The sequence below is a fragment of the Pagrus pagrus genome (assembly GCF_965226575.1).
Source record: "Pagrus pagrus genome assembly, chromosome: 1".
Classification (NCBI taxonomy): Eukaryota; Metazoa; Chordata; class Actinopteri; order Spariformes; family Sparidae; genus Pagrus; species Pagrus pagrus.
The window spans coordinates 2805513-2820833 of record NC_140185.1 but is presented as its reverse complement, the minus strand read 5'-3'; the positions used below and the strand labels follow the sequence as shown (position 1 = coordinate 2820833).

General features: G+C 38.4%; 1 protein-coding gene across 1 annotated transcript; it reads left to right on the top strand.

Annotated features, from left to right (window-relative positions):
* Positions 1-344: 344 nt before the first annotated feature.
* On the top strand, positions 345-4299 carry LOC311254492 (uncharacterized protein). Its single transcript, XM_084348276.1, has 5 exons — positions 345-418; positions 1489-1520; positions 1970-2125; positions 2219-2311; positions 2844-4299. Exons 2-5 carry the CDS (start codon positions 1515-1517, stop codon positions 3168-3170), a joined length of 582 nt encoding a protein of 193 aa, XP_084204402.1. The 5' UTR covers positions 345-418; positions 1489-1514; the 3' UTR covers positions 3171-4299.
* Positions 4300-15321: the final 11022 nt, after the last annotated feature.

Sequence of the window (15321 nt, the reverse complement as noted above, 5' to 3'; positions counted from 1 at the left end):
ACAGTCTCTAGTGAGTGCTGACTATGGTCCGATTGAACACAAACACAGACACACACACACCCTCGGTGCCACACTGAAAAAAGTAAATCTAAGAATATGTAATTGTAACATAATTAAGTCTGTGATAATAACAATAAAAAACAAAGTTTGTCTCTTGACATGAATGTATCAAGTTGTGAATTAGTCTACATTTGTTCAAAACACAAGTCATTTTGTTTTTTTCCCCTAACAAGCTTTATGTAAATGGCTCAACAAATCTTCTTATGCAGATCCACACAACACACAATTTGCTCGTTGTATTTACTCTGCTCCAACTGCACCCCGTGTGGTGCATTCTGGGTACTTCTGGGTATTCTGGGTATTCGCGCCAACCATCTGAGCACCGCAAGGAGATGTTCCAGAAAGACTGAACTTTAAGGTAAGAATTAAGTTAATGTTAGTGATATAGTTGGTTAATTACTACAGTCTTTTAGGTTTTATATTGTTGTAGAAATGAATAAGTAAAATAACTGGAGGCTCTTGATGTAATTTGTAATCAACAATAGCAAGTGGCTTCAAAAGACTTACTGTGTAACTTGAAACTAACGTTAGCAAGTTTTAAAATACTTGCTTCAAATGTAATTTGAACCTGACGTTTGCAAGTGACTGTAATTTAAAGTAAGCAGGGATGTGATTGTTTTTCTTCCACGTAACGTTAATTAGACGGCGCCAGGTGCCGCGTTTTCGGCTGCATGCAGAACACACCTGCTAGCCGTTAGCGAGGGGTTTTAGCTGTAAGTCGGTCGTGTTTTTTGGTCGCAGCGGTGGCTGTAGTCTGTTAAGTTAGCTCTGCTTGTTCGCCGCTGAACCGCAGCAGCGGGCAGAGCGAGTCCAGCCGCAGGTGATAGACAGCGCCGACTTCAGAGTCCCCAAATACGAGAGCCCACTGTACAGGGGGCAGCGTGAGATGCATGCTGAAAGACGATCTCTGTGCTCGCTAGGTAGCACCAATCATAACATGTAGCATACCAAAATGACGGGGAGAAACTCAGCTAAATGCCCATACTAAGCATTGCCACCCAAACGAAACACAAAGAATATATTCAAGCTCAATAAAACGCTGCTAGTTAGCTAGGTAGTTAGTTTAAAATTCATTGTGAAGGTCCTTGTTGTTTACATAAAGACAAAGGGGCTTCTTGAGTGAAGTGTGCACTCTTTTTACCATATTCTATCTGTGGGGTTACTTCCCAGCATCAGCTGTGTTTCTCACTGTATGCATGAATGCACACCCTGAAACAGGCCCAGGAAGTTTGTTTGTTGTCGTTTTTGTTTGTTTTCCTTTAGTTTGACACCACACACATAACTACATATGCTCCTACATATTGCAAATTTCGGTTTATGTTATGTTTGGTTGTTTTATTCTTAACATAATTTAAAAGATAGATTATTTACTATGATTTTGTTTTCTTCAGTGGTCAGTTACTAACTATGTCATTGTATCCTTACCAGGTGATTTATCGTGTCAAGCACATTGGATGAAGGTATGTAAAAACAATTGCAATTGTTGTGGGGAAAGTGGGCAATGTTAGATTATTTCAGTTAGTTTATGGACCAGACAATCATTTTGGGGGCAGAGATTCTGGTCTTTCACTGAAAAAATTGTCGTGACAGCCCAGTCTAAAATGTAGCAAAAGTAAGCCTGAACCTCTGTGATTACCTGTGGAAAAAACCTGATGAGACTGTCAGAATAAAAGCTAAACTTACCTGATTACCTGTGGTGGGGCAGGGATGAACAGTATTCCTACCTGATGAAACTGAAGGATAAGATTTTAACCTGATTACCTGTGGAACATTCCTTGCAAAACGCATGACCACTTAAGTGTTGCTTTCAGTGTAGCCTTAGGCTCCTGTTCTGTTTTTGTTGCTCTGTGTCTCTGTAATTCTTTTTTTCTGTATCTCATGATGTTTCTCCATCTCTCTTCTTTTGTAGATCGAGGAAGAATTCCGGAGGATAACACTTAAGCCACTACAGTCCACATTCCTGGGAAAGTTGGACCAGTACACACCCAGACTGTTGAGCCTCTACAGGAGGAAGGGAGGCGCTGTTGGGAAGAAGCTCGATGAGACCCTTGACATGTTAAATGAGGCATGTACTTATTGCACAACAGTTAAATAGTTAGTTATATGTATTAGCTTTCTGATGTCTGTACTTAGCATGATCTCATTTCTTTTTTTATAGGACAACAGCATTGACTCCAGAAGAGACGCTGTGATCAGAGGCCTCATTCTCTACCTTGGTGAGAAGACAGAGGAGCTCATCAAGGACTACAAGGTAAAGAAAACTGTTTCAAAGCCCTGCCTGTTTGAGATGAGGTTGTGCAATCCAGGATAGCTGATGGCTTAGTGGTATTTTAAAAATTGATTTTTTTTTTTTTTGTCTATGTAGAAATGGATGGAATGTTATGATTTAAGCATCTAATTATTAACAACGCTATAGTCAAAGTTGGAAAATCATCAGAGATACCTAGAGACTTGTACATGTATGTGCTGCAGTTTGCTGAAAACTGCTGCTAACATTTTAATTAGATTATTTTATGGAATTTTGAAGATTGCCATTTATTGGAAATTAATCTATCAAATTGAATGAGACTATTTAGCCACTCTTAGATTTACTTAAAATGGCCTTCAATTGCATTAAATTTAAATCTGTGATACCCGTAGACAGTCTTATGAAGCTACAAAGCAACCAAAGCATATCAATCTGATCACCCATGCGGGGAGAAAGAGTGCCAAGAGAACTATACTGTATGCATCATTCACATTGGTATACAAGAGGGTTTTATTCTTTCTGGTATATTTTACAGGTTTTAGATGATGATGATGCTGCGACTGTCCAAGAGGCCCTTACTACACATGTCCTCAACATCTTCGTGGTCAGCAAAGCCAGAGATGAAGATCTCCCCAAGCAAGCTGGAATAGCCATTGAGGGAGCAGAGATCCTTTTTGGTATCCCTGATGTGGCACATGCTTGTACATACCTGATGGGCCTTATCTATGCCTTGGAACTAAGGTACCCAAACAAACTGAAATACACCTTTGAAGTTTTCCAAAAGATCTTCCTAGAGCTGGAGGATGTCAACCAAAAGGTGTCCTCCAAAGTCCATGATCTCAAGGTCAGTTTACATGCATAAAAGCCATACAGACATTGCTAGAGGTTTTGAGTGAGCTCCCTCTTGTCAAGGTTTACAGTTGTCGGTTTTACATCGCATCTTCTCAGGTTTTCCACCACGCTTCCTCAGTTTAAATTTTTATGCTTTGAAGCTTGTATATGCTTAAATTTGTTATGTGGTGTAAATTCCATCAGTTGTCTGCACTTTAAATGGCTAATATAATTCGGCTCAGCACAAGAGTAAATCATTGTAAGTGACCTGAGGTGTATTGTTCAAGCAGCTTTTGAGGTACTGCTACAGGAGGCAGATCTATACAGAACAGGAAAGCTCTGTACAGTTATATTTTGTGAGGTGCTGGATTTTGTGTTTTTTGCGCAATCAATGTATCGGTCAGATTTTGAATGTAGCCATCATTTGATTGGACGTTCAAACCTTTAAGGTCAGACTTTGGATGGGGTCTCATCCCTGCAAGTGCTTCCTCAGGGTAGACAGAATGGATGTTTGTTTTGTAGAACATGTTTGCAGAAGTTCACTTTTCATTAGAAGAACCATTAAGTAATAGGATGCGAATCCCATGAGTTATGTGTTGGGTCATTGGCATTGTCTTATGGCGCGTCTGGCACTGGCATCTCAGGTATTTCTGATGTTGTCAATACAATGGAGTTTATGGTCTTATTTTCTTATCAAAGTGTCTTTGGTATATCGTATGTTCCATGCCGTAAATACACTAAAATATTACAATACATCTGGAACTATTGTTAAACAAGGTAAACAAGCCCTTTTGTTTTGTTAAGTTGAATAATTAATACCAGATGTTGTTTGAATAATGTGGTCGTTGTTGCAGAGTATACAGTATTAGGGCTGCAACTAACAATAATTTTCATTATTGTACAATCTCTTTCTTTCAATTGATTGGTTTTGTTGTGAGAAAATGGGGAAAAATGTTTTATCACTGTTTCCCGAAGCCCGAGATGCAACTTAAAATGTCTTGTTTTAAAGATTAATTGATAATTACAAATCCTTTAAAAAAATCTGTGATGAAATTAGTAATTGGCAACTTAGCAATTAAACAACTAATAGTTGCAGCTCTATACAGTACACTCAGTTTTTGCCCAGTTCAATAGCAGTACATGTATGACATGAGTTTGAAATTTTGTGAGAATTTGCAATGAAATATGTAAATTTTGGTGACTTCTGACCTCTTGATTGTGTTGACCCTATGACCTTTCCTCTAGTGCAACTCTCATACAATTTGCTGAGTGTACTTATGATTTCCAGGGCATTCACCCTCTTAATTTAGTTATGTATTTTTTTTCTAGCATTTTTATATTGGACAGGTTGACCAACACATAGATCACATACTTGATTTAAGTAGCTCACCATGACAAAACTATATCGTGTTTTATCTACTGAGAAAAAGTAAGGCAACTTTTTGCATCATTTTATCACATAGATCAAACAAGAGTTGTCTTTGTATGTACAACATTAATTTTGCAAGTCAAGTCAACGTATTTTTATCAGTGCAGTTGTTATTGCTGGGCATGTTTATTAACGAGGCTTGCTTCAGCTCCACCCACGTCTTTGTCCATTTTTGATTAGTTGGGAGTTACTCGGAGTCGGGTACTGCCAGGATGGTGATGGCCTGCACCACCCACTTTGAGCTTCATTTTTCATTCTTAGAAACAAATTGGTGACACCACATTGGCTCTGTCCACTATTTTTACAGTCAATGTTTATTGCCAGAGATAAGGACATTGATGTCAATCCCTGTTGTCTGTCCGTCTCAGTGTCTGTGAGTTATTCCACAGTGTTGCAGTGTTGATATGTTTAAACATGGCATACATAGTAACATCTCTAAACATGTACAGTAGGCCTATCTAGTCTACACAACCCATACATGAGACGAGACGTACTGTACAAACAATTTCACAATTGTTGTATAACAATTTGGTTTTAGGTGGAGTGACGCAGTGCTGAAGCTGTTTTTTTTTTAAAACACATCATGTCCTGACTCCAGCTTTGTTCTTAATACATATACAGAAAGAAAGCATAAAGCTTGAAAGAAAATGTTGAGTTTAAGATGAGAACAAAGTTGTAGTTGTACCCACTAAGCTCAGAACACAATCAACCCTGCTATAAATTTGAGTCATACGTCCATGAGGACTAACACTGAACAATGACAAAATCCAAGTGATTAATGTTTTCAGATGCAGTGAAAGGGCTGTTGTACATAGGAACTATTGTCGAAAAATAGTCATACTGAGAGTACAGTTTGGGTAAAACGGTTAGTGTTTTTGCCACATGAAGCAAAAAAATCCATGATAATCACTGTGAAATTAATTTCATTAAACATAACTTTTTAAATGTGGACTTGTTTGTTTGCAGCATATTCTCAAGTCTCACATTTGTGAGACTTCATGAGAACCATGACTGATATTACAGCAGAAGGTTCCTGTTTCACCTTGATAAATGCCAGAGTCACAGCTTTTTTTAGTTTCAGTGTGTATGTGGAAAACTACCAGCATGTCAGGACCATCAACGTCTTTAGTCAGTCAATGGGGACGCTGCTGAACAAAAACCTGACAAGCAGGTTTAAGCTGTGTGTTGCAGGTGGTGATGGCAGGTAGGCGTACGAGGGGGGAGAGATCATCTAAATACCACATTACACTTCACCTATTACTCACTCACTGACTATTCACTCTATCTCAACAAAGTCTCTGCATTCTGTAGAGGTGCCAGCAAGACAGTGTTATATATGTGGTTCACCATCACCACCATGTGGTGGCTACAAAAATAGAATACAAACCCACTGAATCAGACATGTTTTACTGTCATTTCAATAATCAACAAAATCACAGTATGGGAAAAACAACTTTTGAGCACTTGTGTTATTTTGGTCTATGTATTTCCAAGGTAGGTAACTTGACTTTAATCTTCATAGTTAATGTAGTTGAAACCAGGATTTTGTCAAAAATGTCTTTGTCTCGAATGAAAGTGTGACAGAACATACAGTCACATGGGTATTTCAACAGAGGCAAGTCTACTGTATCTTTTACTTGAACTAAACCAACATTTCATTAGTCAATTCTAATGATATTAAATTTTATTTTGGGGAAGGATGGAAGAGGTTGTTTAGGAAAAACACTGATTAACTCCAAATACCTTAGTCTGTCCGACAGGAAAACATTACAGTTAAAGCAACAATATGTAAAATTTCGTATTTTGAGCGATTCTCATACTCTGTCAGTTCATTAATTTATTCTTTAGTCATGCTTCTCCTGCCTTCTGGCTTCCCGTTCCTTTGGTTCTGGATTTCTGTCCTATGGCTTTATGGTTTGTTCTGTCCTGTTTTGTAATTACTGTTTTGTTTCCTGGATTCTACGCGTTGCCTTTTTGTTGGTTGCCTTTTTTGTTACTCACATTCATTTAGTTACTCACTGCCACAGAATCTCAGGGAGACCACGAGGCAAAGAGCGGAGCAGGTCTGGAAGGTGACCAGGGGCAGGGGTAAGGGGCAGAGAAGGTCTGGGGTGTGACCAGAGGGCAGGGGCAAAGAGTGGAGCAGCTCTAGGGGATGACCAAGAGGCTAAGCAGTGTGGCCAAGGTGGTAGCCCTCTGGAGGCCGGTGGAAAAGGTAGATTCCCCCTGGAGATGATGGCCAACCCAGGAAGAGGATTAGGACCAGATGGGGCATCAGTCGATCGAGGAAGAGGCTGACCTAGGTACAGGACCTCCAACGCAGGAACAGCAGAGGCGTCTGCCCGGACCCCTGATGAGGTGCTGGGCAGCGGGACCTCCATGGAGTTGGGCAGCAGTGAGGACAAGGAGAAGCACAGTTGAACAGCTTGATTTTCAGTTCCATGCCTGGAAAGCAAACAAGAGCAGGAGGCAGTAGCAGCAAGTTTTTTGTATTTTCTTTTGGCCTTTCAAATACATATAAATGGCAATTGGCAGCTAAAAAAAAAAAATCATTTCGGATGAAAAGGAAGGTTGGGATTACTTGTGCCATTTGCCAGCATGCCATCTAAAAATCACATGGTGAGTAGCATTACGCCGTTGATGTTTAGTTCAGTCTAAAGAGAAAATCTGGAACTGCTGGGAAAAAAAAGATTTAAAATGAGGTGAGTATAAGAAAAATTATTTAACAGAAACAATCTAAAAAGCCGGCTATAACAATACTAAAACTAATGACTATAATGGAAAACTAAAATCAGTGGGGTGGGGCCTCAGTGGGAGGCAGACTACTGGGAAAGTGCCCCTTCTCACTAGTCTGGGGTGCAACACTACAGAAACCACAAACAAAACATGCACTAAAAGTGCCCCAGTGCCTACATGCATGCAACAGGAGTGAGGTTCTCACCACGGTGCCTAGCCTCCCAACCTGATGACACCCAGACCGCACTGGAAAGCAAAGAAAGAAACAAGAAACTTCCTGAAACAAAGAACAAAAAGTTACCAAAACCAACAACCCAATTGATAATTACAGTTTTTTTCGATTGCTAAGACGCATTGGTCGAAACTGAAGCGACATGTTCAAAACTCTTAATACAGTCTGCAAAACAGAAATGCATGTGGGCTAAACTGTGTCTCACTTTTCATTGCTTTCAGATAAAGTGCATTCAGTGACCACAGTCACCGAAATGGATGAAGTATTTTCTCATTCAATAGTTCACACCTGCAAAACACTATGCTTTACAGTTTTTCTCGATTGTTTACACACATTTTCTGAAAGCATGCCTCATACTCTCAGAACTCTACACACAAATCAAAAAACACACACACAATGGGCAAAACCCCTCACTTCTCCTGCAAAATGAAACTTTACATTCAAAACAATGTTATTTCTTCTCAAAATGATATTTTGTTTTCAAATGACACACAAACCATCATATGAATAGACATTTATAAGAACCAGTTGAACTCTGATGTGCTCAATGTAAAACACTATGATGAATGGAAAACACTTCTTCTCCATTCATCATTCACCTTTTTTGTTCAGTGTTACACTTACTACAGACAGTGCATACATAAGTGTGTTGTAAAATATTTTAGAATATTGTTTTTATACTCAGAACACACAAATACACTGTAACAAATATATTTTATTTTTCCCACAAAAACAATGTACACGGTGTACATCCCAACCAACACAATGTTGCACATACAGTGGTCGACATACAAAACAACAGAAGAATTTGCAGTTACAGAAAAAAAAACAAAAAAACTATGCTGCATCCTCTCTTCTGTTTCGGTCGGGCCACAGCACCTCATCCACATTGCATCATCATGTTGCCCTTTTATGCTAAAGCTCTGATTGCTAATTGTAAAACTGTGTGACAGGTGTTTGCCCATGTGATGAGTCAGTGTGCATAGTAGGGCAATTAACTTTAGAATTTTGAATAACAGTGTGTTCCTTGTGAAAACAAGAGATTTTCTTCATGGAAATTGTGCCAAATGCAGAGAATTGTGCGTAGTGTTCTAAAAAAGTGTGTTTTAGAACTGCAATTTGAGCGTAAAGCAGGAATTGTGCTTGTAGTTTAGCAGAATTGGTTCAGGGGGTTGGTGCACAAGTTTCATGTTGAGGTCATTGTGTCTCAAGTACCAGTAATTGTGTTTAAACAATTGAGAAAAACTGTAACCAAACCGGAAAAGGTAGGTACCCTTGGGCAACATGAATCGTCGCTGATTGGTCCGTCCTTTGAACCGGAAGGACAGGGTTTACATGTTTTCAAAACAAGAGCGCTGCCAGTGACGACATACACGCTGCTATTAAAGAATACTTTGATGACGAGACCAAATCACCGCAACGGTCAGCCCTCCTGACCGAGACTCAGTGAACTTTCCCCCCAGAAAACAGCCTCTCTCCCCACTAGTGAAATAGTCAGACAGTGTCCTGTTGACTGATGCTGATTATGTAATATGTAATTTAGACTGAAAAACGTAACTTTGTCACTTTCCAGGATGTTTGGTGGGTCGGGATCTCAATCACAACACATTATAACGGCATCCATATGATTATAAACAGTCAGCGGGTACATGTTCAGATTAACAGGAGGACACCTTGAAAAAAACACCGGTGTGTTGTTGCTCACCATGGATACTGAGCAAGTTGCCTACACATTGCGCATGTGCAAAGCGTGGCCACACAGCAGAAATGTACTGTGGGAAATGGTATAACAATAACGGAAAATGTAAATTAGATTTATTATTTCGTTTTGGTTTCCTTGTTTATTATATTTTCCGTTTTGGGCTGAAAATAGGAAAACAAACACCAATTTTCAATGTTTGGTGCATACAGAAAAACAGAAAAACAGAAAAGTTGTGTTTTCTGTTTTGCTGTTGTGTTTTCTGATTTGCTGTTGTGTTTTCTGTTTTGTTGTTGTGTTTTCTGATTTGTTGTTGTGTTTTCTGATTTGTTGTTGTGTTTTCTGATTTGCTGTTGTGTTTTCTGATTTGTTGTTGTGTTTTCTGATTTGTTGTTGTGTTTTCTGTTTTGTTGTTGTGTTTTCTGATTTGCTGTTGTGTTTTCTGATTTGTTGTTGTGTTTTCTGTTTTGTTGTTGTGTTTTCTGATTTGTTGTTGTGTTTTCTGATTTGTTGTTGTGTTTTCTGTTTTGTTGTTGTGTTTTCTGATTTGCTGTTGTGCTTTCTGATTTGTTGTTGTGATTTCTGATTTGTTGTTGTGTTTTTTGATTTGTTGTTGTGATTTCTGATTTGTTGTTGTGTTTTCTGATTTGTTGTTGTGTTTTCTGATTTGCTGTTGTGTTTTCTGTTTTGCTGTTGTGTTTTCTGATTTGTTGTTGTGTTTTCTGTTTTGCTGTTGTGTTTTCTGATTTGTTGTTGTGTTTTCTGTTTTGCTGTTGTGTTTTCTGATTTGTTGTTGTGTTTTCTGATTTGCTGTTGTGTTTTCTGTTTTGCTGTTGTGTTTTCTGATTTGTTGTTGTGTTTTCTGTTTTGTTGTTGTGTTTTCTGATTTGTTGTTGTGTTTTCTGTTTTGTTGTTGTGTTTTCTGATTTGCTGTTGTGTTTTCTGTTTTGTTGTTGTGTTTTCTGATTTGTTGTTGTGTTTTCTGATTTGTTGTTGTGTTTTCTGTTTTGTTGTTGTGTTTTCTGATTTGCTGTTGTGCTTTCTGATTTGTTGTTGTGTTTTCTGATTTGTTGTTGTGTTTTTTGATTTGTTGTTGTGATTTCTGATTTGCTGTTGTGTTTTCTGATTTGTTGTTGTGTTTTTTGATTTGTTGTTGTGATTTCTGATTTGCCGTTGTGTTTTCTGTTTTGTTGTTGTGTTTTCTGTTTTGTTGTGTTTTCTGATTTGCCGTTGTGTTTTCTATTTTGTTGTTGTGTTTTCTGATTTGTTGTTGTGTTTTCTGTTTTGTTGTTGTGATTTCTGATTTGCCGTTGTGTTTTCTGTTTTGTTGTGTTTTCTGTTTTGTTGTTGTGATTTCTGATTTGCCGTTGTGATTTCTGTTTTGTTGTTGTGTTTTCTGATTTGTTGTTGTGATTTCTGTTTTGTTGTTGTGTTTTCTGATTTGTTGTTGTGTTTTCTGTTTTGCTGTTCTGTTTTCTGATTTGCCGTTGTGATTTGCACTTCAGGGCCACCGTAGTATAGCCTATGAATGTTAAGGGAAAGCTAAGGTATGGAGTATAAACAGTAATAATTACTGCACTTTAACACTGATGTAATGTTTAACAAACATAAACTGTGACACAATTAACCAAAGGCTTACAACTACTGTACCCTATTACTTATAAAGGGGATGGAAAACTAATAGCATTTTAACTGACATACAAGCAGGAAAACACAGCCAGCAGGTTAAGCAGCTCTTTCTTTTTCACGTTTTTCTTCCTCTTCTTTCCTTCTTTTCCTTCCCTGGGCGCCGGATGGTTTCAGTCTTTTGGACATTGTGATTCTGCTCAGAGCTGGCCCTTGGCACAGGCTGAATAGGTGAATGCTAAGGGCGTCATCCATCCCCGCCCCCCACCCTCACAGAGGGCAGGTACAGTGCAACAAGCCAACCAGGAACCCAGAAAAAAGGCCTCTCCATTATTTAATAGGCTTTACGAAGTTATTTTGCTGTGGGCTCATATAATATTTCGAAATAATAGTAGTAATAGCACTGGTAAAAAATAGTAATTTTTTTTTGTTTTGTTATTTTTCTCCCCCCTTTTGCGGCACCCCCCATGGATGACGGCGCCCTTAGCATTCACCTATACAGCCTATGCCAAGGGCCGGTTCTGTACTTATTGAATAAAAAATGTTTTTGTTTAACTACCCCTCTAATAGAGGATACGGTTAAAAAAATGACCCGTATTTGTGTATCTGTAATGTCATGCATGACTGACTGTTTTTTTTTGCTATATCTTAATGTAAACATATTTAATTATTTAATTTGCTAGGTCTTCATTTAACTCAACAAACTTCAAGAAAGAAGGAAGAGGAAAGGATTGGCAATCAACATACAGGCATTTCATGAGACTGATGTGTAGTTTTACTCTAAGCCTAACAGTGACCCTAACCCTAAATTGTAATTGACAATGACTTTCACTTTTCAAAAACTTGCTTTTGATTTCCACAAATCATTATCTTTATTTAACCTTTCTTTCTTTATGTTTAAGCATAGGTTTTGTATTTCGGAGTCAATTTTGCGAGTCAAAATGATGATGATGAATGAATGTATTTACTGTGGAATCTTATAGGAACTTTTGATATTTGGAAATGTTTGCACTTTGAACGTATTTTCTGTGGCAAACTATTCACCTGCCACAAATTTCACAACTCAGTGTGGCTGCTTTTGCACATCTGATGCATATAAGACTTATTACAAGCTGTGACAGCATGGCTATTTTCACCTTTTGAGTGTGTGTGTGTGTCTGTCTGTGTGTGTGTATGTGTGCGTGTGTGGCTGTGTGTGTGTCATCATAGCAAAATGTGGTCCTGTAGACATTGAAGCAAGAACTTCCACATAAGTGGTTTCCAGGTGTTTACAAGTCTGACTTTATGTAGACAGATTCTGTCAGCATGACAGCTTCACAAACCTGTCAGATGAAGTCAGGAAACTACCACACGTAGATGGGTGTGGTCTGAGCAAGGGCGTGGAACAAGGCAGATAGGAATTAGGGAAGGGGCCATGGGCCCTGCACTTTTGGTCTCTGTTGTACATTTGTTTTGATGATGCCATGAAACTTTAGAGGTGTGTAGCTGAAATAAAAATATGAAGACTGAAGGTGTCATCCAACCAATGAGTACTGAGTACTCAGGTATAGATCTAGTAATGACTCATGGGTCGGATCATCGACACGGCTGGTGTAATCCCATCGCAACAGTGTCTTTAGTTTTACAATTGTTATATCTCAGAACATTCTATCCTAGCTAGCTCACATAAAATAGGTCAACAAAATAAAACTCACGTTTATCACTTTGTAACTCTATATGTTACAAAATGACAAATCATTTCAACAAAATTATTGTTTGTATTTTTTTTAATCAAACTTGTATAATGACTCAAACATTATATGTTAGTACACAAACTATTTTTTTTCTTAGAGTAGGAGAGTAAAATGAAATTAATGACTTGTGGTAATCAAAAACAAAACACTTAATGAATACTTGGGATATTAGATTATGAAATAATGTAATTTCAAAAGATATAGCAAAGAAACATTCAACTATGCTTGAAATTACATAAGAATGTATAAGGGTCATTTTTGACCTGTGTTGTGCATTGGAGAGGGTTTGCAGAGCTTGCGCATTGATGGGTTAACAGCAGAGTTGGTAAGGACACATTTTCCTATACATCCTTAACAATAAAAGTCCCCCTATATGAAGTTACTATTTAAAGCTTTTATTTTGAAGCAGCAAATCAGGAAACGTTGGGCTTTCACCCGTAGTAACTTAACAAAACTACCGAAAACAGCTGAAAGTGAATGTTTGCAGCTATGAGCCAGGCTGAAGTAAATGACAATAACGTTGAAACAGAGGTCTACCAACTACAGTTCAAATCTGGTTATATCACGTTAATCAGTGGATCAGATGATTGATCATGTAATTGGATTGAGAGAAGGCCATTTTCCAATACCCTGGAAAATCACAGCCTCATGTTGGCAGGCATGCACTTATAGGGAATCAAATGTGTTTTTGTTTGTTGGCATGCATATAAATCAAGAACATTGTTAAATGATTCATGGTGGAACTAATGTTCTGGTGTCATAAAGAGAGGTTGGCTCATTGTTACTAGTTACTACACTCCATGCAATACCATGCGGCGGAGAGCACCTGCCAGGTTCAAAGGAGGAGGATGTTCAAGTTGAGTTGGGGGTAACTTATAAAGTAAGTGAGGGTTAGAGGATAACTTTCTAGTTAGTTCTACAATTCAAGTAAACAGTTGTTTTGATTGATTGATTGATTGATTGATTGATTGATTCTTTTAATGACCACACAGCCAGGCTGGTGGAATTTGCTTCCAGTACAGCTCATTGGTACAGGTTCCAGACATATAACATATATAGACAAACAATTACAATTCATGTAGCGCCATGCTTGTTCCTCAGCGTACAGAGTTCTGTTTCTGAAGCGGGTTGTTTTGGAGACAGGTGTCCTGTAGCGTCTCCCAGAGGGCAGCAGCTGGAAGGCATAGTGAGCATGGTGAGTGGGATCGGAAACAATTTTACGAGCTCTGCGCAGTGTCCGTTTGTGGTGAAGTGATTCAAGCTTAGCTAGTTTTAGCCAGGATTATTAAAAGTAATCCGTTCATGGAAAAAATTGCTGTTTCTTCCTTTTGTCGCCACAAAAATCAAATCAAATCCCTGAAGCATCTGCACTGTTTCTGTTTCTCTCATGCTGCTAGCAGGTGGCTGCGTGCCAGCGAAAGGTAAACCTACTGTTGTGTATTCATTTCCTGGAAATATTCCTATTATATTTGAAATGTTGGACAAAAAGGACAAAACTGTGTAATTCTAAAAAATTCTAATGCTATTCTCAGTAGATAACGTAGCTACTAATGTAACACGTTACTTTTTAATGGCAGTAATCTTGTAACGTAATGAGTTACTTTACTTTGAGTAACGTTACCCAACACTGGTAATGCTCATGATGATTTGGATTAAATGAAGCCGTGTAAAGCTTGAAGCTTCCACCTCTTGAGTTAAAGCGGCCAATGAGGTATGTAAACGTATCCGTCTGTTTCTGCTTTGTGTTATCTGATGAGAGTTTACATCATGGCTAATGTGCTAGCTGAGCCTGCGGAATAACGTTGTCATAGCCGACTCGTGTTTCTGTGAAGGAACATTTAACATCTTAAACCCCTTGAATTTAAAGGATTATGCAGCCGTATTATGTGTTTTGAGATTTATTGTAATGATTGTTCTCTGCGATAATGCTAGTGTTGTATTAATGTTGTACCAATGTCCCTTTATGATTTTGTGTATGGCATGCTCCACAGCACGGATGTGCAAATAAATGCCTGTAATCAAAAGAACGCCTTATGTTCCTGATTCCACCTTGAGGGGAGCTATAATTGTGTTCAATACGGCTGCATGGACTGACAATTGTCAATATAATACTGCTCATGATCCACTTGAGCTTAAATGTAATCCACTTAAATCTCACATTAAAAACACGTCACTCCTCGATCATTCCAGAGCGTCGGGTTTGATATGTTACACCATTTCAGTTTAAGAGAAATGAGACGTCCGTTTCTGATGACGGCTGCAGCTGATCACAGTTGGATCAGCTGTCAGTCGGCTTTAACGGCTTTTTATAGCAAAGATGCCATTATCTTTATTTTTTAAATCATAACACAGAACTAATAATTGTCAAGAGATTTAAATAATCAATAAAATCCAACTGATGTGCCGCGTGCGTAATTGCGCACAGCTCTGTTAACGGAGAGACGCACTTGTATCGTTTCTTATAGTGCAGGTAATGGATGTTTTACTCATTAATGAGATGTATTATTTCTCCCACCAGCAGCACATCGGATATTAATCACAATGTTTGGTTTTATGAGCTGGACCGCCCAACACAGATATCCCGCGGTGTCCATATATAACTGTGATCCATCACTACCGTGATAGAAGCAAACATGTGTCTGCAGTATACAGTGAAATCAGTTCAGACATTTACATGATTAAAGTTATAGTGAATATAGTTTAGACCTACACTTGGAAATTATACTG